This window comes from Glycine max, chromosome 12 (assembly GCF_000004515.6).
Source record: "Glycine max cultivar Williams 82 chromosome 12, Glycine_max_v4.0, whole genome shotgun sequence".
Taxonomy (NCBI): Eukaryota; Viridiplantae; Streptophyta; class Magnoliopsida; order Fabales; family Fabaceae; genus Glycine; species Glycine max.
Window position 1 is genome coordinate 38496178 of NC_038248.2, and position 21453 is coordinate 38517630.

At 32.1% G+C, this 21453-nt stretch overlaps 2 protein-coding genes across 3 annotated transcripts; both read right to left on the reverse strand.

Annotated features, from left to right (window-relative positions):
- Positions 1-965: 965 nt before the first annotated feature.
- LOC102668520 (uncharacterized) lies at positions 966-5399 on the reverse strand. Its single transcript, XM_006592812.3, has 7 exons — positions 5029-5399; positions 3963-4343; positions 3409-3485; positions 3219-3255; positions 2924-3086; positions 2685-2826; positions 966-1445 (listed from the first exon to the last, which is right to left on the reverse strand). Exons 2-7 carry the CDS (start codon positions 4300-4302, stop codon positions 1098-1100), a joined length of 1107 nt encoding a protein of 368 aa, XP_006592875.1. The 5' UTR covers positions 4303-4343; positions 5029-5399; the 3' UTR covers positions 966-1097.
- Positions 5400-12826: 7427 nt separating this feature from the next.
- Positions 12827-21108, reverse strand: LOC100804362 (plant cysteine oxidase 4). Of its 2 annotated transcripts, none has more exons than XM_003540357.5 (6): positions 20931-21108; positions 20066-20236; positions 18762-18907; positions 18504-18651; positions 13364-13567; positions 12827-13213 (listed from the first exon to the last, which is right to left on the reverse strand). In XM_003540357.5, exons 2-6 carry the CDS (start codon positions 20166-20168, stop codon positions 13095-13097), a joined length of 720 nt encoding a protein of 239 aa, XP_003540405.1. In that variant the 5' UTR covers positions 20169-20236; positions 20931-21108; the 3' UTR covers positions 12827-13094. The 2 variants fall into 2 exon arrangements, with proteins under 2 accessions (XP_003540405.1, XP_006592876.1); XM_006592813.4 differs by having other exon boundaries at positions 20066-20338; positions 20931-21106.
- Positions 21109-21453: the final 345 nt, after the last annotated feature.

Consider the following 21453-nt stretch of genomic DNA (forward strand, 5'->3'; position numbering starts at 1 on the left):
TCAACAAATTGTATTTACTAACCTTCTCAATATACATGCTTTCACGTGGGCAACTCCCTAGAACTGGACTCACCTCGATCAATAGGTAATCTAAATATATGAAAGGTATTCCTCCTATTTTACAATGCAACGTACCGACATCTAGCCTTCCTCCAATTAAGCCCTATCAAGTACTTTTAAAAAGGTTGATTTTAACCCCAATATAATCTTGAACAATATTGCAACAAACTTTAGATCGTCCAAACATCAAAAAAGCAATTATCAGTAAAAAAAATTCATGTATTATTCTCCTTTAAAAAAAATTATATAAATATTTTTTTAAATCTTTCCAAATATAACATTGGTCCTTTTTTTTTTTCCAACAAATTTTCACAAATTCTTTTCCAAAATTAATTTTTCATTTGCTTTCTTAAAAATAAAAATATTTAATTTAATTGTGACAGGAGATAAAATAAATATTCTTAAAGTTATTATAAACTTACACGATGACTTAGATAAATACTAGTGGACGTATTAGTGGCATTGTAGGATTAATTTTTTTCACCCTTCTTTACGTGCAAATCAATTTTTTAAACCTAATTTGTTTCACATTGCAATCTTCTGAAAAAATATAAAAGGTTTTTTTTTTCACTTTTTTTTCCATTTTACTAAACCTTAATATATAGAGATTTCATTTTTAAACTATTTTTTAATTTTTTTATCATTTGGTTGTAATTTCTGTATGACACCCATTATAAACTTTAAAGAAAAAGAAACTGTCTCGTTAATTATAAATAATTAATAACTAATTAGGGCTCCCAGCAAACCCGAAGTGAGGGCTTGAGGTGGGTCTTCTAGGGTAAAAAGCTACCATTGAGTGAATGGTCTAGCATTGAATTCAAATTAAATGACATCAATGCATAATTTTATTTTCTCTAATTCTTACGTAAAACAACACCAAATTATTACTATTAAAAAAAACCAAATTAAAGTCAAATAACTAGAATTACTTATTTTGTTTGGAAAGGTCCATCATATATGTGATTTGTTAAGACAAGTACTTAAAAGATCTCACTCCTATGCTCTATTTGGCATGGTTATTAGATCCTAATAAGTACTCAGCCCAAACGATTTCTTGGTGCATAATTTTGAAAACAAAAACTCTCAACATGGGTATTGTCTTTATTCTTTTCACAACATTGTGCTTGTTGTGATGAATTTGAGGATGATGAGGACGAAGTGAACAATGACAAAGAGAGTTTCGTATTAATTTTTTGTTCACTTTCTGTGTCTTTGTTCATCTGGTAATCTCTAGCATTTCTTGAATCTTGACTTAGTTTTAGTTCCAAGAAACTCGGGGATGCTTTCATCTCATTCAACCTCTCTAATTGATCTTTGATGTCACCTTGTTTCCATACTTGAACCTGATTTATGAATTCTGGCATTCGATTTTTCACATCATGAACCTACAATCCAAAAGGAACCATTACTTGGCTTATGCAAGATATATATGCTGACAAATGGAACTCCAAAATATCATACAATGTGGCAATTTATTTTAAAAAGGAAAAGAGTATTTAGGCACCTTAAACGTTATCATTTTTATGAATAGACACCCTAAACTTTAATTTTGTCTCAATTCATTCCTAAATTTTATCTTCTTTTTTTTTTCTTTTCAAATAGACACCATGAACTTAAATTTTATTTCAATCAATCCTTAAAATTTATCTCTTTTGCATACAGACACCTAATTTTAATTTCATCTCAATTAATTCTTAAAAATGATGCCTTTCTTAAACAAAATCTTATATTAAATTGGAGTTAAATTACTAACAAAAGAATCTTAATTGTTTATTAGCTTTTTTTATAAATCACATTTCCAAACATTAAAATATAATAAAATTAAAAATTAAAAAATCAAATAATACTTTTTTATGTTATTATTTTCCCTTTTTATACATATCTTTTAAATTTATATTCTTTATTACATTTTAAATATGAAAATGAGTTGTAACAAAAAAATGAATGATTAACATTTAAGATAAAAAAATATTAGTAAAAAGATAAGTTTTAAAGATTAATTGAAATGCAATTAAAGTTCAAGGTGCCTATTTATGAAAAAGTTAAAGTTTAAATATCAATCATAATAATTTTAAAGTTCATGTTGTCTATTTGAAAGAAAAAGTATAATTTAAGTATTAATTAAGACAAAATTAAAGTTGAGGCTGTCTATTTGAAAAAAATAAAATTAAAGGGACTTAATGCTCCTTTCCCATTTTAAAATTATAAACCAATGTTATGGGGAATATAAACTCTAAGCCCATTTGATTGGGAGAAAAAAAATAGATAGAAGTGAAGTTATTTTCCTGAGATCTACTAGAAAACACTTTTTTCCCAAATTGGAATGAAATGGAGCAGAATAATTAATCTCTATTTCATTTTTATTTTTTAGTTTTTATTATTATATAAAAAATTTAAAAAATTATGTTATTTGATTTTCTTTTTCACTCATCAAAATAAGTAGAGAGAAATTTCTCTACTCCCCCTCCCTATTTCTATTAATCTAAATAATATACTTTATTTCTCTTTTATTTGTATCATTCTTATTTCTCCTTTAATTTACCTATTTTCAATTCTCATAATTAAGCAAATCAAATAATATGAATTGGCAGGTAAAAATGTGAGTAATGTAGCAGTTTTATTACCTCAGCATCAAACTTCGCGTGCCCAGTGAGGTTAGGACTGCAGAAACTACGTTGATACGACTGAGAATTATATAAATCTTTGTCCCACCCTGAACTTGATCTTATCATCATTTTACTATTGAAGAGTGCTGTCGGGTGTAATCTACACAGAATAACATTAAAGATATATCAAAATTTTATCCATGTTTTAATACATGCATTATAGTTAATTTCCCACTGGCTAGTTTTCTTTTCTTTACCTTGAAGAGCCATGAGCACTGATTTCATAGGGTGTTTGTTCCATAAACACAGATGATGGCAAATAATTTCTATTATCATTCCCAAAGTGTCGTGGGGCATTAAGTCTTCCGTACATATAAAAAATACTATGCCTTCCTTGCATTGACCTATTGTGAGATAAAACTGTAACAAAACACAGTGAATGATCATGCATGTGATGTAAAACCCTTGCAAATACGACATAGGCATGCCACGTGCAATAAGATCAAAACATAGTTTTACTACAATATATAATTAAGATTGTGAAAATTTTACCTTGGCCAGACTCATCAAGCTTTTTACTTCGATACATCTGAATTCAAAAAATATAATTAAGGCGTTACACACACCTATAAATAATAAATAATTTTTGCAAAAATACTTGTTTCTAGCTGGATTACAATCAAGAAAACAATTAAACCCATTAATTTGTATATTTGAACTTGTATATATATAATGCCTATACCTGCAAATGGCTCTTTACATGTGCAATGCTGAGTCCTCTCACATTCATTAACTGGAGAACCAACTTGGGCGTTGCTCCTGTACCAAATTAAATATTATCAATGAAACGTAATTAAGACTCCAAAGAAAAATGATTTGTGAATACCACAAATCTATTTGGTACTTGGTTGGAGAAATAGGTAGAGATAGAAAAGAGAAAAATGTAGTAAATAGATAGGTAATATGATGTGATAAAAAAAAAGATATAAAGATAAATTATGTCATATATTGAGGTGTTTAGAGTGAATGAAGTTTTTTTTAGGATAATTTTTTTATTTGTATGAATCAAAGAAAATTTATAATAATTCTTGACATATTTAACTAACTGAATTAGATCTCTTTGATTTTTTATAATAGTATTTACATATCATTATTCAGCTTGAAAAAAGAAAATTTTAGCACGTTTGGGATCCTAAGCATGTTGCCAATTGTTCCATCTGGTCGGGGATAGTAAAATCCATCACTAGCTAGACGCAAATTAAGTTTATAATAAGATTGAAGTGAGTTTGCACTTACTTTCTTGTCCACCAAGCCTCTCAACAGCATGCACAAAAGCTAAATGGAGATCAGGAGTCCAACGGAGCCTTGGCATTTTGGACCGAACATATTGCCTAACCGTAGATGCACGCTCCTTCCCTTCTTCACTAGAGTTATTATTGCTACTCAAATTACCTTCTTGTGATGAAATGTCATTGCTATTGATGGGGTCATCATCACTGGTGCTATCATCCCCACCACCATCCACAGCTTCTTCATTCAAATCGAAAAATGAACGTTTTCTTCTAAGACTTGGAGAAGAGGGTTTGCTACTTCCACTCTTATGATCTTCTTCAGATACGCAAATTGTCTCATCCATTTTTATTGAAGTAATTAATTCTTCTAAATACAACTTATTTCCTGCAGGTGAAGATGGTATACAGTGAAGGTCAGGAAGACACGAAAAACACAGTCACCATATAAGTTAATATATATGATGCTTTAGAAGAATTCGCTGTCTTCTTACATTCGTACCATAAATTTATTGCAAGTCTTTGCTTGTTCCTAGGTCTTGGAATTCCACACTAACCAATAACCTAAAATTTGAAAATTGTGACGAATATAAAAAAACCTCATCACCTACAATAGACCTATAAGTGTAAGTGTAGTACGTGATCTATATAGTTTTAGTTTTAATGTGAATATTAATTTGTTTGTGCTTAAGATTCCTTTTTACTTATTATTTTTCATATAAATAGGAGCTCCTTTTTTTCTTGCTTTTTTTTTCTGTTTGGAAATTGAGGGAATGTGACAAATGTCTAAGACTCACACTTAAACATCCTCGATTAACTACATGATATAAGAATTCTGAAAGCAAATTATATCCTTTCTAAATTGAAGTGCTAGCTATAGATGAATGAGATCCAAAACTAAGAAAAGTGACTTGAAGCCAAATAGAAGTTATTATTCCTAAAAAATTAAGTAAATGATATCATTAAAAAACATGAAGATGGGAAGAATAAGCAATTTGAATTGACGTTCATAAGGTGCAAAAGAGAAATTAAGAAGGATAGAGATAGAGAGATGTAAGTAATTTTGTGCAAACCATTAGCGATGATGAAGCTTAATAACAGCCTTAAGAATCCCTTCCAAGATAACTGCGATCAAACAAAACCACCACAAATGATTCAACAGAAGACAAAGCTTGTTTCCAAGATCCAACAAAGCCAATTTCTTTGGAGACCCTAAATCAGTTTTGCAACTGATCAAAAGCAGAAGAGGTTGATTCAAGCATATCTAGTGCTGCAAGAGAAGTACTATTTGAACCCTTTGTGGTGTTCATGGATCCAATATATGTTGATGAAAGGAAAAACCCTATATACTAGCACGCAGAGAGATGACTAGCTGCGAGGTAAGGTTCCTTTCTGTAGCAGCTCAGGGTGCATTATTAGCAAGTGGGACTGGTTGGAATGTAAGGAAAATTAAGCCTAAAATACTTTTATTCATCGCCATCAAATCAAATATTCTCACAAATTAGAATATTCAAATATAATAAGATATTTTACATGTAGAAGACAACGGTCGGACAAATTAAACAACTTGTATTTTCTGACTTTTAATTATTTTTTTCATTTTGATTTTAAAACACATTTGGGGTTAGCAAGTAGCTATAGCCGGAGCTAACAACATATACGAGATCAAAGGCACGCATATGACCCCTATTTTGTACTATTGAGAATCATGTGATTTTTTTTTAACCTTTTTATTTTTCCAATTTTTCTATTTGACAGGTTTGTGTCCCCATGCCTCTCGTCCAATTTCCTTCTTGCCTACATCTCTCCGTGATAATCTTTACTATTAATGTCATTAGTTGACCTCTGTTACTGACAACTCCTATTTAGTTTTTATTTTATAAAAATATTATTAATTAGGTTGCAGCCATATGATAACATATCAATTGTAAGGCATATACTGACCAGCATTTATAACTTTAACCTCTTGTCTTCAAACACAAATCTCTTAAATTCCTCTTTTTATTCTTGTATCTCTCACTGCACGCTAATTACTGTGATTCTTTCGCCTGAACCAATCCATTTCCTTTTATTTTGGTTCACAATCGTTTGATATATATATATATATATATATATATATGTGTGTGTGTGTGTGTGTGTTTGTTTTACATATATAACTTATTAAGTTGGTTTTAATTCTTAATTAGTCCTTAATTTAAATGTGACTTGTAAAAAGCATGTACCTGAAGGTGAACAACATTATAGTCACCCGAGAATTCTATACGTATAAGAAATATAATGTATCGGCAGAATTAAAGATAACCTGCGGTATATATAAAGATAGATAAGTACCAAAATTTCAATAAAAAAATTACTCTACATATTCATCCTATGTTGGCCTATGATACTGAAGGCACAACAGCCTCAAGTGTCTAATAACTTGAAAAACAAAGATGTTTTAGACTTTTCAAAGTTTTGTCTTGGTAAGCTATATCCGTTTCTAGCAGGAAAAGTAAAACTCCTAGATAGTTCCATATATTATAATATATAATGAACTCCAAATCCCAACGTACTAGTGTAAAATAGCCAAATATATACGATCTATAACCTCGAAAAGTTGATGTCAGTATGTCTTAACTAATTAATAACGAGACATTGGCAATGATAGGGGTAAATAAACGTAGGGCAAAAGTGTTTGCCCTATATGCTTCTTTTATCTCGAAAACTAACTTTGAATTGTATGTCCGAGAAAATGTAAAAATATATACATCCTTCTACTTAAATACTTTTTCTGGTGATACTTAAATACATCCTGGCTATAAAATAAATAAAAAATACTTTTTTCGATCTGGTGATGTAATATGTTGCATATTATCCTCTGTGAATAATGATACATGAAACTTAATTAATAGTGTTTAAATATCATTTTTGTGCGATAAAACTGATGAACTAGTATACATTGATGATTTTCTTTCCTTACACTTCAATCAATAATTAATATATCATTTGCCACTCTAAGGAACTGGTTGAATAAATCTCTCAACTAATAGGTGCATCCGTGCCAAGAAAATTTTCTTTGTGTATTTTGAGTTTAAGGTTTTTATTTCTTGCTTGGAACTTCTCGTTCCTTCTTAATTGAATTTGTTTATCAAAAAAATAATTCGCCTTTTGTTTTTGTTAGAGCTGTAGAATTACTCAAGACCTACCGTGCATAGCCTAAATCAAAGATAGATCAATAGATAAATAAATAGATAGACGCACACGTGAATTAAAAACTTCAAAATTTGTTTGAAATCATATATTAAAAAAGAAAAACATAAGCAGAAAATACGCGGTAAAGATGGCCAAAGTAAAATACAAGATGATGCATGCAAGGTAAATACAATAATCTTGTGTCATATTTGATATTCCCTCGAATTGTCTCATTTATGGATAGTCTTCCCTATTGTCCAAGGATTTACTTTCTCGAGCATCTTAGAGAGAATTTGAGCCACTTGTCATGAGATCATGCATGGACACTATATATATATATATATATATATATTCAATTCCTTGCAGCTAGCGCAGAGTGTAGGTCCCAATGAGGAATCATTTTCAAGGATTAGGTTTTGGCTACAAGACACACCCAATTTTGACTATAGATCAGTATGAACACAGTTTTACGTGGGTGTTGGAGGACTCAGAGGGAGAGAGAAACTCAATGAAGACAAATATTCTAAGGATTAAACAAAGCTATTGGATTGGAAAGGCTATATGGGGAGAGAAGAAATGGGTTGATCTCGTGCGGATTCACAAGGAAATGAGAGAGAATTCTCGTAGCTCGACGTACCGGCTTATACAAAACTTTCTTGTTTGTCATTTTCTGTGCATGGGAGTTGACATGTTGCATATCTTAGGAACACTTGCAGAGTAGCAAAGAATCTTTCTCATAATTACAGGTTTTATTATATATATCATAACATCTTTTGCCCGTTGGCAAAGGACTACCACCTAATATATATATATATATATATATATATATATATATATATATAACTCATTCAATTTGCTAGGTCTATTTCAGTCACTTTATAAGTATAGATTTTATATTTCTAATTAGTAGTGAAGTCATTTTCTTATCTGCAATAATTTTTTTTCTTCAGAGTTTACATTTTTGTTTCTTATAATAGTACTGTGAATTCTTACCTAAATTGAAACCAAATCCTTCATTTATTGTTATATTTCCTCTAACAATAATTATATTTAGACACTTCAACAATACAAACATCTATCAACTCTTAATATTTCTCTTATTTTATCATGCCATATAAGTTATTATATTTTTGTTTCTCTCTTCTTTCTATTTCTCTCTTTAAGTGTCTACTATCCATACATGATTTTCTAAGGTTGAATAAAATTTAGATACTATATTAATTATTTCTTGTACAATGTCCTGGACCAATCCAAATTTGTGCTTTATATGCAAGATTGTTTAGATTTCTTGATTGATTGAACTTAAATTGTTTAACAAAACGGACTAATTAATGTGATCTTAATCACGATACATACTTGAGAAACATTTTCTTGAGATTTTATATTGATGAGTGATAAGACTAAAATAATATATATATATATATATATATATATATATATATATATATATATATATATATATATATATATATATATATATATATATATATAAAAAGTAAAGGATAACTTTATCTTACCTATTAGCTTTTTGGTTGATCAAGTTAATTAACCAAACTTGAATTCTAAAATAATATATCAAGTCATCTATTATCGACCAACTAAAAATGACTAGTCCTTCACACTTCACATGTCTAATCCTTAACATGTGAAAAGTGTGTTAGAAATCTTGCATGGATTAATGATACGACCAAACTTGTATATCTATGTGGAGAATAATCCTTACCTTATGAACTAATTTTTTGGATTGAATTAGATCAAAATCCAAATTTGATCCAATATCTAATCATGCAAACTTCATGTTCAAGATGTCCAATTTTTGGCATGAAGGGGTATATATTAGTAAGGGATAATGCTCATCTCATGAGATGGTTTTTGGAGTTGAGGCAGACCAAATCTTCGATTCTGAAGATGATATTAGAGTTTATCGAGTCACTTGTTATTGAGCCATTATCGAATTACTCAGATATGTATGATCTTGCAAACTTCACACTTAAAATGTCTAGTTCTCAAAATAATTAAGGAAGGTTAGTTGGAGATCTCACATTGATTAATAATATAAAAAAAATAGTGTATATGAGTGGGGAGAAATCCTCATCCTTATGATCTAGTTATAGGAATTAAGTTAGGCCTAAACCCGAATTATAAGATGCATTAAATCCTATCCTAATAGTTTTTGTTGAGCCTATAAGACCACCCATTATCAGGTCGTTAATCAAACCAATTGTAAATATTCAATCCTACAAACTTTATGTTAAAGATCCTTAGTTGTTGGTGTGAAGAAGGATATTAGCGATCTCTCATTAACTAATGATCATGTGATCAAATTAAATAAAGGGGACAACCATCATCTTATGAACTAATTTTTGAAATTAAATTATACCCAAATTCAAATTAAAATTATTAAAATGGTATTAGAACTTATTCTAACTAATATTGTTGTGTCTATTAAATCATTTGTTACAGAATTGTTATTTGATCACTCACAAATGTTTAATCTTGTAAATTTTTAGCCCAAAATGTCCTGGACACTTTTAGGGTGTGTTCTTTTGGAGTGAAAGATGATGGAAAATGAGAGAATGAAAAGTATAATGAGTTAAGATCCACATTTTTACACTACTCTACTTTGATTCAAAATTTTCATCTTATTTTATTATTATTTTTCATTCCATTGAACAGATCTTAATATGCTATTATTCTATCAGAATTTACATATATTCGCTCGTCTTCACAACTGTATTTGGCAGACAACTTGAATCTCAATTCAATACTCTACTCATATACACTTTTTTTTCTATATAATTTGTTTTAGAAAAATATACTTGAATATCATCTTCTCATACTAAATTAGTTCATACACGAAAATTGAAATAGCTTAAACAAAATATATAGTCTAAAAAAAGATGAAAAAGAACATAAAACCTATTTTTGTAGGTGCTGTCTACAAGATCAATGTCTGCATCTATGTCAACCTAAATAGGCATAGTGCCTACGCGAGCATTTTAATATTTAAACAGTTACTCCGCGCAAGTAGACTCTTAGTGTTAACTAGATGTTCAGGTTTTGTATGCGTGATACATAACATACGCTAGGAAAAGTGATATTTTCTCAACTGAAGTGGCAAAATATAATAACATATATTCAAGAGTCGGTTAGTAAAAACATATTAATGTAAATTAATAACATCATACGTATATGCACCGTTGTACTCTGTTATTCTGTCCAACTATATACTATACTGACCTCTAAAACTTGTCAATTTTCGTAAAGGATTCACTCTCACTTTTATATTCCTTATACATAGTATTTCTAAAAAGTAAACTAATTAGGTTCTAGCTTTTCTCCCGTCAAAGGTAGTATTCTTTTTATAATCATCACGAACTAATGTAAATGGATTCAATATCTTGACTCCTAATTATGACCTGCGCCAATGAACGGAACTCAAATTTCTTCACCTTAATAGTCAGAATGCAGCTAATTAATAATATATCTTTGGAGTTAAGAGCATATTTCAACAATAAAAAAGGGAGTATATATATTGATAAATATATAAATACAACCAGTGGACTACATAATATATATAGATAGATGATCAAATATTTCTCTAAAACATGGGGAGACTTAATCAAAGATGTATATTATGCAAGAATTTTATTTTCAAAAAAAGAAAGTGGAATTAATATTAGACCAGTGGTGACTAGTTTGAACCCTCTATATATGATCATCATAATTTTGTAAATGAGCTTTCTATATTTTTCATTATTAATTCCCATGTTCTCGATCAAATTAGTATCAGATTACACAGTCTAAGAATTTTGGCTGTTACCCATCTTAGTAATCTGTGAGATTGGATTTTCTCTCATAAAATAATAATAATATTGCATGCAAAAGATTCTAGGTCGTTTCAAGGTCTAAGTGCTTTCTCTCGCGTGGGTGGTGTTTGCACATATAATGCCTACCTTCGCGGCGACTCTTTCGCCAACGCAAATATTAGAAACCCCTTTCATAAGAAAAATTATGGCACAGACAGAGACACAAAGAGAGAGAATAATGTCATGCTTGTAGAGAGATCATAATATTGATCACATGCCCATGTTTTGCGGAGGGTCCTGAGTTAAACTTTGCAACCATTTTGGCTACTAGTTGATTTACTAGCTGTAGACTTCGTGCTATTACTCAGATGGATGCTATGTGTTGTTTTGCAACTTTCTTTATTACAAGGTCAGAATCTCGAGAAATTCCGTCCCTGAAAAAAATAATTGAGCTAGTAGGATAGTTTATTTTGATTATGTGAATAAGAGAAGAAATTTGACTGAGTCCATCTACCTATTTCTACAGTTTCAGTTGGCTACAAAACTTAGATCTGCATAACTTTCTCTGATTATGCATGATATTTTTACACCCTCTATGTTTTTTTTATCATACAAACCATTAGCCTCTTTTATGATATAATAAAGAAGGATAGGCCCTTTTATACTACTTGACATCTTGAGAGAGATATGTAGGTATGGTAGATAATATAATAGTTATAGATTGCTCTCTCTTTTTTTTTTTATGTCAGACTTCTTTATTCTTTTTTGTTAAGTTAGTTTTTATTCTCTAATTTATTTTTTAAGTAATTGATTTGTTTCTCTATTTTAATTTTTCTAGGTTTAATTAAGTATTTTAATTTTTAAAATAGGATTCAATTATTCGAATTCCTAGTGTCTAACTTGAACTAACGGGATTAATTAGGAAAAATTTAATGAGATGACTCCAACATATACACATTTTTCTAATATGTTAGTTTAATTTAGACCGGATGATTTTAATATCCAACCTAAAAAGACTAAAAAATTAAATTAAACTTAAAAAATAAATTAGAAGACAAAAAAAATAATTTTTTTTTACTATATTAAAGGAAAGTGTGAACATATTATAAAAAAATTGAAGGTATGAAAAGATTATGATTCTTTGACATATAAAAAAAATTATGACATCATATACAATATTTTTATCTCACTTTTTATCTTTATATTGTAACACACATCTCCCCCCACACATTTAAAAAAATATACTCTAAAATTAAAAAGAGACAGCATTTTGCTGTACGTTTTAATGCTAATTAAACATTTTTCAATTATAAACTCTCAACTATTATATCTAATCCCTTTTTTTTCATAAAGAAACGACATGACAGGATTTGATTTTTTTTTTCTTAGTAAGTAGTGCCTTTATAATTGTGCTTACATTTCTTTGTTGCACTAGTTTCACACTTTGATTCTAAAATATTTTAAATTAAATTAAAAAATAATTATTTTTAAAATACTAGTTCAAATTGATTTTCTACAATAGTTTAGTTTTAACAAAACTGTTGTAGAAAATTTTAGTTTTAACAAAACGGGCACCAAACCAATTTCAAACTAGATAAATCAATCGATCTAAAAGCAATGGTAAAAAAAATAACAAAAAGCCTAAAACCAAATTTGCAATATTTTATACAAATCGAAAACATATAAAATTGCAAACTTTGTTTACAAAATACTTACGATAGTAAGCAAATTTTACAGGACACAAATCAAGATGAGAGTAACATTTGAGACCTAATTACTTTCCCTCCAACCTCTACCCTTAGCAATGGTGTAAGATACAATTGGGCATGCCTTGAGGGGTAGGGGTTTGGGATATGCAAAACATAAAACACATGGAAAAGAAGCAAAGAGAAAACAAAAAATGATATATTGTATCTTATTCTCAACAATAAGCAAACAAAATTTAAGTCCACTCATCATGATCGAGGTCCTTTTTCACATTCCGTTACTAATCTACAGGATTAGGGAGAGGTCGGTGACTTAAGAGAGATTGCAATAGTGCATTGTTATGTACAAACCAAATGCCTAATAAAGAATAAAATTATTGTATTGGCTTTTTTCACAACTCCTTCCACAATTCCCTTTGTTGTACCCTATTTGATAAAAAAGCCAAATTCATTTTAAGTTCTAATGACAGGACCCTTGTAAATCCCTCTACGGATCACAAAGTCATCGGGAGGTTGAAATTCTTCCAACCAGGTCACATCAGAAACTGTAACTCCATTCAACTGAAGATTACCTGCAATTGAAAAAACATGTATGTTATGTGTGGACAAACAATATGGTGTAGTTAACAAAACACAACATTTAGAGGTGAAACCATCAATCACTTGGGAAGTTGGGACACAAGGCATAAAGGAACCTGCAATGGATATATAAATAAGATCACCTGGAAGATCCTTCCTCTGCGATTTCCGGAAGTAAGTGCAGTGTCTTCCATGTTCTGAGGAATAAGGTGGAGACAACACATCAAAGATTGCACAGGGAGTTATTGCCCTAAAAGTATGTATGTTCCCTCCAAGGGTAGGATACAGAACTGTTGTTGCAGTTGGTGCTGTCATCTCGGTATCTTTGACAAGCTTTGCAGCTCTAGCTGCCAAGAACAAATTGGTTGAGGGCCAAAAAAACCAAATTTATAAAATCATTATCAATTCCCAAATGAGGTAGAATCTTATTAAAAAAGATGGTGTTAATAAAATCAAACTTACCATGAAAGAGAAAGATGATAAACAAGACTGTGAGGTGATAAAAGCCTTTAAATTTCATAAGCAATGGGAGTATAAAGAAATAAGGACTAAATGCCTGTTTTCCTAGATCAGACAACTAAATCAAGAACTTTGTTGCTGAAAGGTATCTAGAATTTAGGTACCATGGCCAGGTCAAGCTAAAATAATAAGCAACCAAAAAATCCTCTGCACTAGGACTTCCTAATTCAAAGGAGTCTGATCAGTAAAAAAAAAAATCATTTTATTAATTCGTATCTCTGGATTAATAGCTATCAAGTATTGACTGGTATCAGAGTTTCGATTTGGGAGCCGAGAGTACAGAATTTCAAAGATGATTCCAACATTTGATGGAGAAGGTTTGATAGTGATTGATAAACATTGAGCAGCATTTCAACTCCACTAGAACACCCAAGTCAGAGAAGCTATCAGGCGCTGAGAAGTGGTGCTCTCAATTGATGGCTTTGGTGGAAATGGTGCAACCAGAATGTGATTTGTGGACCTTTGAGAAGGTACCACTCAAGCCATTCCAACCCAAGTATGACTTGGATCAATCAGTTTTGCCCAAGATGAGGTGGCAACATGCTATGGGGCGGTGGTGCCACTTATGGGATCAAATCAATACGTTCTAAGAAGAAATATTTGAAACTCATTGATCTCATAAGTATTATACCTAATCGCATCAATCGAAACACTTTTTTGAGAAACGGGACATCTAAGATCTTGAGTGCAAGAAAATAGAAGAGAAGATAAAGGTTTAGAGACCAAAAAGCAAAACCATGGCAGTGAAGAAGGAAGCAAAAAAAGAGAGGAACAAACATCACAATAATAGCACAGAAGAAAAGCCTAAATAGTTGAAAGCAGAGGGCAAAGGCAAAATAGAGCACTAAATATGGGAGATTATAACCACCTTCTGGGTTGCAAATGGAGAAACAAACAGTTTCATCCAGGTAATTAAAAGAAGGGTGACAACATAAGATGAACAGGTTATATAACTAGATTTTGAATAATAATAATAAACTACTCAACTGAAACAAACAGAAGTGAATTTGTCAATGGAGGTTAGGGGTGCGCATGGATTGGAATTTTAAGAATCTAATCCATATTCAATCCATATCTACTTAAATGGATTGGATCTTAAATCTATATCCATATTTTTTTTAAAAACAATTTGGATTCAAGATCCAATCCATTTAAGTGGATATAGATTTGGTCATATCCAATTTATATCCACTTAAATGTTATAAGGATTTTTTTTTTTATTTTCAGTAATTAAACGATAAAAAGTGAAAATTTAGCATTTGTCCATTTAAGTATTATTTTCAACCTACCTTGGTCAAGACTATTTTCGATCGATCTTGGTTAAGGTATTTTCGGCCTACCTCAACTAGGGCAATTTGGGCTTGACATCGGCCCAAACAATTTTAGACCGACGTCAACCAGGACCATTTTTTGGTTGATGTCAGTCAATGCATTTTCGGTCGATGTCGGTCAAGGATGTTTTTAGTCAATCTTAGGTAGGGTTATTTTATGGTTGAGGCCAGCTAGGGTTTCAGTCAATGTCGGTCGGTAATGTTTTTTGGCCGACATCGACTAGGGCTTTTCGATCAGTGTTGACCATGATTGATTTTTGGTCAACGTAGGTTAGGGTTTTTTTGGCCGACATCGGTAAGGTTTTTTGGCCGATGACGGTCATTGATATTTTTTGACCAACATCAGTCGGAACTATATTTTGGTTGACGTTGGCTAGGTTTTTTTGTTGATGCTGGTTGAAACTATTTTTTTTGTTGGCGTCAGCTAGGGTTTGTTGGCCAACATTGACCATGACTATTTCTTTTGGCCGGCGCTAGCTAGGGATATTTTTTGTTAACATCAACTAGGGTTTTTTCGATCGACGTCAATTGGGGAAATATTTTGGTTGACGTTAGCTAGGTTTTTTTTTACCAATGTCGGTCGAAGATGTTTTTCGGTCGATGTTGGCCAAAAAAATCCTAACCGGCGACAACAAGAAAAAGTCTTGTCTGACGTCAACCAAAAAAACCTTAGCTGATGTCGATCGAAAAACCTACCCAATGTCGACCAAAAAATAATCTCAACAAACATCGCAAAAGAAATCCTAGTTGACGCTGCTAAAAAGATACCTGATGTTGGCAGATGAGTCTGTGCCGCAGACATGTGGAGATCAAAGAAGACTATTACAAATTAGAGGAAAGAAGAAGGGTCAAGAGTAGAATTACTCGAGTCTGCTAAATGCTGACTTAATGGACTAGGCCATGACCACAAAATGGAATTATTTCCCAGGCTCCCAGCACTAATGGGACCCAATGAGGTGAGGCAAAGAAATGGGTCTTAAAGATGAAGGCAGAGAGAAATTGGCAAAGACTGAGCTGTGAGCTCTTTTCCATATTGAATGGATCAGACCTGCTGAAGTTAGAGGGTAACAGAGAAATAGAGGAGGAGATAGGATGGAATGGATTGATTGTACAGAACTTATGATATGTAGAACATCTATATAAATAGACTTAGTAGGGACTATTTCCTGGGCAAAGAATAAAAATGGGTGCAGGGTGCTACTTCATAAATACTAATTCCTACAAAAACTAAATGCATTAAGCATGTGAGGCATGAAATCATTTGACACAAGATACATGAACTGCAAATTATTCTAACACTCCCCCTCAAGCTAAACATTACTAAGCTTTAAGCTTGTCACAAATAAATCCATTTTTTTAAATATAAACTCCGTTGAACACTCTTAACATCTAAAAGGCAAAAATTATACCATAAAAAGATCGTGGAACACTCTTAACATCAGCCGGAGATTTGATGTGGCTGGAAATTGACAGAGTTCACTAGAAAGTTGCTGGAAATGACAACCAAGGGAAGAGGCCATTGGTGGTTGAAAGTTGCAGGAAGGTTACTGTAAAAGGTTATTAGTGTTTGAAAGTCACCAGATCACTAGAAAGATGCTGTAAATTAAAACTGCTGTTAATTTGACTAGTTCAGCTTTGGATTCTCCAAAGTAGGCATGCATCCCTTATAAATTCTGGGGGTTCAAAATTTTCTTATCATTTTGACAGTCACATGCAATAGTTTTTCTTGCTCTTGAAGTTGCTTTTGAAAGAAGAAAATAGCAACGTAAGAACTGATAATGGTGAAAAGGGGTCTGAGCTAGACCAACATGCAACATGTCTAGTAAGTGTTGCAGTAGTGAGTAATGTTTTGGTAAGCTTACATCAAGTTTTGCTGATTGTAGTGGTTGTTAACCTGATTGGTCACTATGTTTGTGACCAAGCTGATCCTGCTGCTATTGTAATCAGGAATGACTGGGCATCAGTGTCAATTAATGTTGCCCTGCAGGTGCTGCAAGAGCAAGAAGTGGATGGGTTTCAAGCACCCTGTTAGTTAGGTTTTGCTAGTTGAGAGTAGACCTTGTTAGTAAAGCAGTTAGAGTTAGTTAATTGGTTAGGTTGCTGTAAACAAAGGCAAGGAATGTAAAGGAAGCAAGTTAGCTGGTCTTAGAATTTGGACATTGGACTTAACTCACCAATTAACTAACTCTAACTGCTTGAAGTTGGACATTGGACTTAACTCACCACCACAAAACCGGGTTGTAAGGTAAGGATTACAAAAACCATATAAGGACTACATTGGACATATCTCTAGTCAATGTGGGATCTCAACACACCCTGCGTCATGCACAATCGGCACAAGACTTGAATCTGGAGCATGGCCCAATAACAACAACATCTCATGTCACGGCTAAGAATAGACATGTAGTAGACAAATACAAGTGTCCCAATGATGGATCTAAGATAGACTTTGATATCATCTTACAATTTGGGCTTGTAGCCTAACTTAACCTCACAAAACTGAGTTGTAAGGAGAAAATTCTCTAAAAGCTTATAAGAATTTCATTGGTCACATCTCTAGTTGATGAATAGGATTTAAATCCCATTATGATACTATATGAATTAGAAATTTCTAGAACAATGTTTATTTGCTAATCAAGCTCTTATGTACCCTCAAAGGGCCTTGCTGTAAGTAAAATAAGAAACAAGAAGATTTTCCTTGCTTTGTGGTGAATCTAGAACTTATTGCTAGTAACGTCTAGGTTATCTGCCAGAATTATTTATACCTATCCCCTCTCATATTCCTTTTGCAAATCCATCCAACATCAAAGGGCATTTGGGTGCAATATTGAATTCCTTGTAGCTTATCTGTTGAGGTATTGATATATAGCCTTGGTCATCCCTTCACCAATGAGACAACACAAAGTGGAATAACTTATCTACTTATGGAAAGTTCAGTTCTCAATTAGAATACATACTTTCTAATCTACGTGGCACAATACCAATAGCTCTCACAAAGAAACATTGTGACCAATCTCAATCCAAAAACACAAAAACTCACCTGTCCAAATTTGATAAGCATATTATTATTAGGCTTCTATTACAGGTATAAGGTTCCACCAGCCCCAGTAAGATATTGATCTCCAAATTTGAGTTTACAGGTAAATAAGACAAACTCACTCCCACCCTCTTGCAAAGTTTACTGATGAAAGACCTAAAGTTGGTGTTACAGTAGCATATGAAGAAAACCTAAAAGTCATGCCTCTTGATCACAAAATTTGGGTATAAAAGTAAAAGACACAAATTGCCACACTCTTGCTAGTTTTTTTTTTTCTTTAAAATAAAAACAAAGAAGGGATCAACACATTCAATACTCAATGTATTCCCATGCAGATACAAAGGACTTAAAAATTGGATTAAGTAACAAAAAAATGTAAAACCATAAAGAACGAACCTTCAGATGAATCAGTTGGGCCAGGGAAATCAATCCAATCATAGGATTTAACATACACTGAACCATATAAGAGCTTGCTTAAGACTGTCATTCCAGGATGATTATGGAGAGGAATAACAGATGAAGGGGGCATACAAAAAATTCCTATCTGGTAAAGATAAAATTTATTAGTCAAACTTCAGTAGCTATACCCATAAGAGCAATATTGTATAAAATTGCTGAATGAAATAGCGTAGATTTCTGATTATTAATACTTACAGAGAAGCTGTCATCTTCATACAAATGCAGGTATTTGATTGGTGGTGGCTGTTGATGGTTCCCGTTACATTCAGGCATTTGACTAGACCAATTACGAACCACTTGTGCTTCCTGCTCAAGACCTACATCTGACGGCTTGATTTTTTCTGGGAAACATTAAATAAAATGTTATTACAAAAATCTCAGTTAGACAGCAAAACTAGTATGTAGCAAGATTGTAGAAAATCACAAGGGAACAAAAAGGTATGACACAAGTTAATGTGTGATATGACTGTATTTTAAAAAGACTCATAGAAGTTCATGTGTGATATGACTGTATTTTAAAAAGACCCGGAACAGAACCGAAGTTCAAAGAGAGACAATTAAAATGTGAAACTAGTATTTACACCTACATATGCACACTTGAATAGCCCCTGGAGCAGATTATATAACCACAATCTCTAATATTAAGAGTCACAATCACATGCTTACAAAGATATTTGGTCCGATGAGAAAATCAGGCCACACCGTGTCACATATAGTGCAGTTTAGGTATATTGGATCTATCTTACAAAGCAGCTGGAACATTGAGGGGGATTATAGCACAGGATACCAGCAGAGGCACATAACCAGATGGCCAGTAAAAAATCATATTTCAAAAGGTAGAGCTCTTTTATTGTGCATTAACATACTGATAAGCAAGAAAATTAAATTAATAAATGACAAATGGAAATCAAGTTTACAGCAAAAGCTTCAAGACAAAATTTATCCTTATTAATCTAAATCTATCCTAAAATTTAAACAGAGAATGGTGGCCCTTTTTCACTCTTGAAAAGAAGAGGATTAGTTCATTCAAAAGTTTGGAGAGAACATTATGACTTGTATTCAATTCTTAAAAAGAATAGAAGCAAGCTTAATGACAAAACTGTCATTATTAAGCCTCAAGTGCCGCCCATGACCTCCTTCAGAAGGACAAACCCTAAAGAGGAAAAGAGGAGATAAGGAGAAGGTTTGAAGTTTTCTGACATCTGGACATAGTATAGAATAATCAATTGTTTAGACCTATCTAGCCTCAATCTGTTCACACTTATTATTCATCATCGATAAAATAACCTATCTGTTAAAAACACTCCAGATTTGACAAATATTTAGTGAACAATGATGATTCAATGAAATCGTGAGGAATAAGTCTATTTGCATGTTACTTCCATGATTATCAAAATCAAATGTTCTAAATGCTTATAAAACAAAAGTATGGAGCTGACAATATATGTATGCACGTATAACTAAAAGCCAAAAACCAACGAGGAAAATAAGCAACATACCTAACTTCTCACAAACTTTTGCAATGGCTTCTTCTGAGACAGGTCCATTTGGTGAAAAGGAAGCCTTGCACAGCCTATAAAGTCTCTGTATATAATACGGCATCTTGTAAAGGTGTGATCAACTAATCTATTGATAACACCTTGCAAGAAGCTTATCGGTTGCAATAGGGACTGGATATACAATTGGATAATAACTGTATTTTAGTCTCAAACCAACGGTAAAGAATCCGAATAGCTGCTGATGACCCCTCACAGCTAATCTAATTTACGGGCCTATTGAACAACAAAAAGAGTGATAGCAAAGCCAAAAATAAATGAGTTTTACTTCATAGACATCACAACAAGTCTAAACACGATCTAAATATACAATTACGGAAGCAACACGATTCATTCCAAAACACTGAGATGCAATCACATTCTGCTCTATAGTTTCTACAAACACACATCCAAAGAATCAAAAACTCCATTTTTTTTCTAATACAAATCAACAAACCCCACAAGTTTTGCACAGATAAAAAAACAAAACCCTTCATTATTTTTCACTTCCACTCGTCAAAACAATGACTACAAAATCCAATGTGATGTTTTAAAACCAAAACGCTAATTTCCCCCCCTCAGAAACAAAAGAAGCATAGCATACACTGTTAAACCAGGGGAAAATTCTGCACAACAACAGTGAACAAACAAAATGGAAAAATAGAGAGTGACCCAATAAAAGGGGCGAGCTGAAAAGGCGAGAAAACGCATAAAAAATAAATATTGGATGAGAACCACAAATGGGGTATGAGATTCCGATAGAAAGAAAAAAAAATGGGGAAAAAATCGAAACAGAGCGTGGAAGGAAGTAGCGGAGAGAGAAGCGAACCTGAGAAAGCCATGGAGAAGAAGGTTTTGGTTTAGGGGTAGGGTGCAGAGGAAGTAGATGAAGAAATGGACGAGTTTGAAGTATGCAAGGAATCGCCACAAAGTAAAAACGAGAAATAGAAGAGAGAAGGGGGAAAAGGAAAAGAAGGTGAAAATACGAAGAAACGATTAAAGAGCCCAAGGAAGATCTTCAACACGTCATCATCACACTGTTTTTATTTTATTTTAATTTTGAGGTCAAGCCTCAGCAAGATGCCTTATTTTTTCTGTGTGACTTTAGAGTCGTTTTTGTAACCGTAGCTAAGTAAATGTAGCAACAAATAGCAATTATTATACGTATGGGTAAACTCATGGTCATAATCATAGTTTGTGATTATTATCGTGATAATGTGTTCAATGTGTTATTTATATATTATTACTACGTTGAGTTGACATATCAAATTGATTATTCTATTGGCATAACATTCTGATTCTGATTACAGAGAGTTTATTTCAATCAGTGCAATATATAAATATTCATAAAT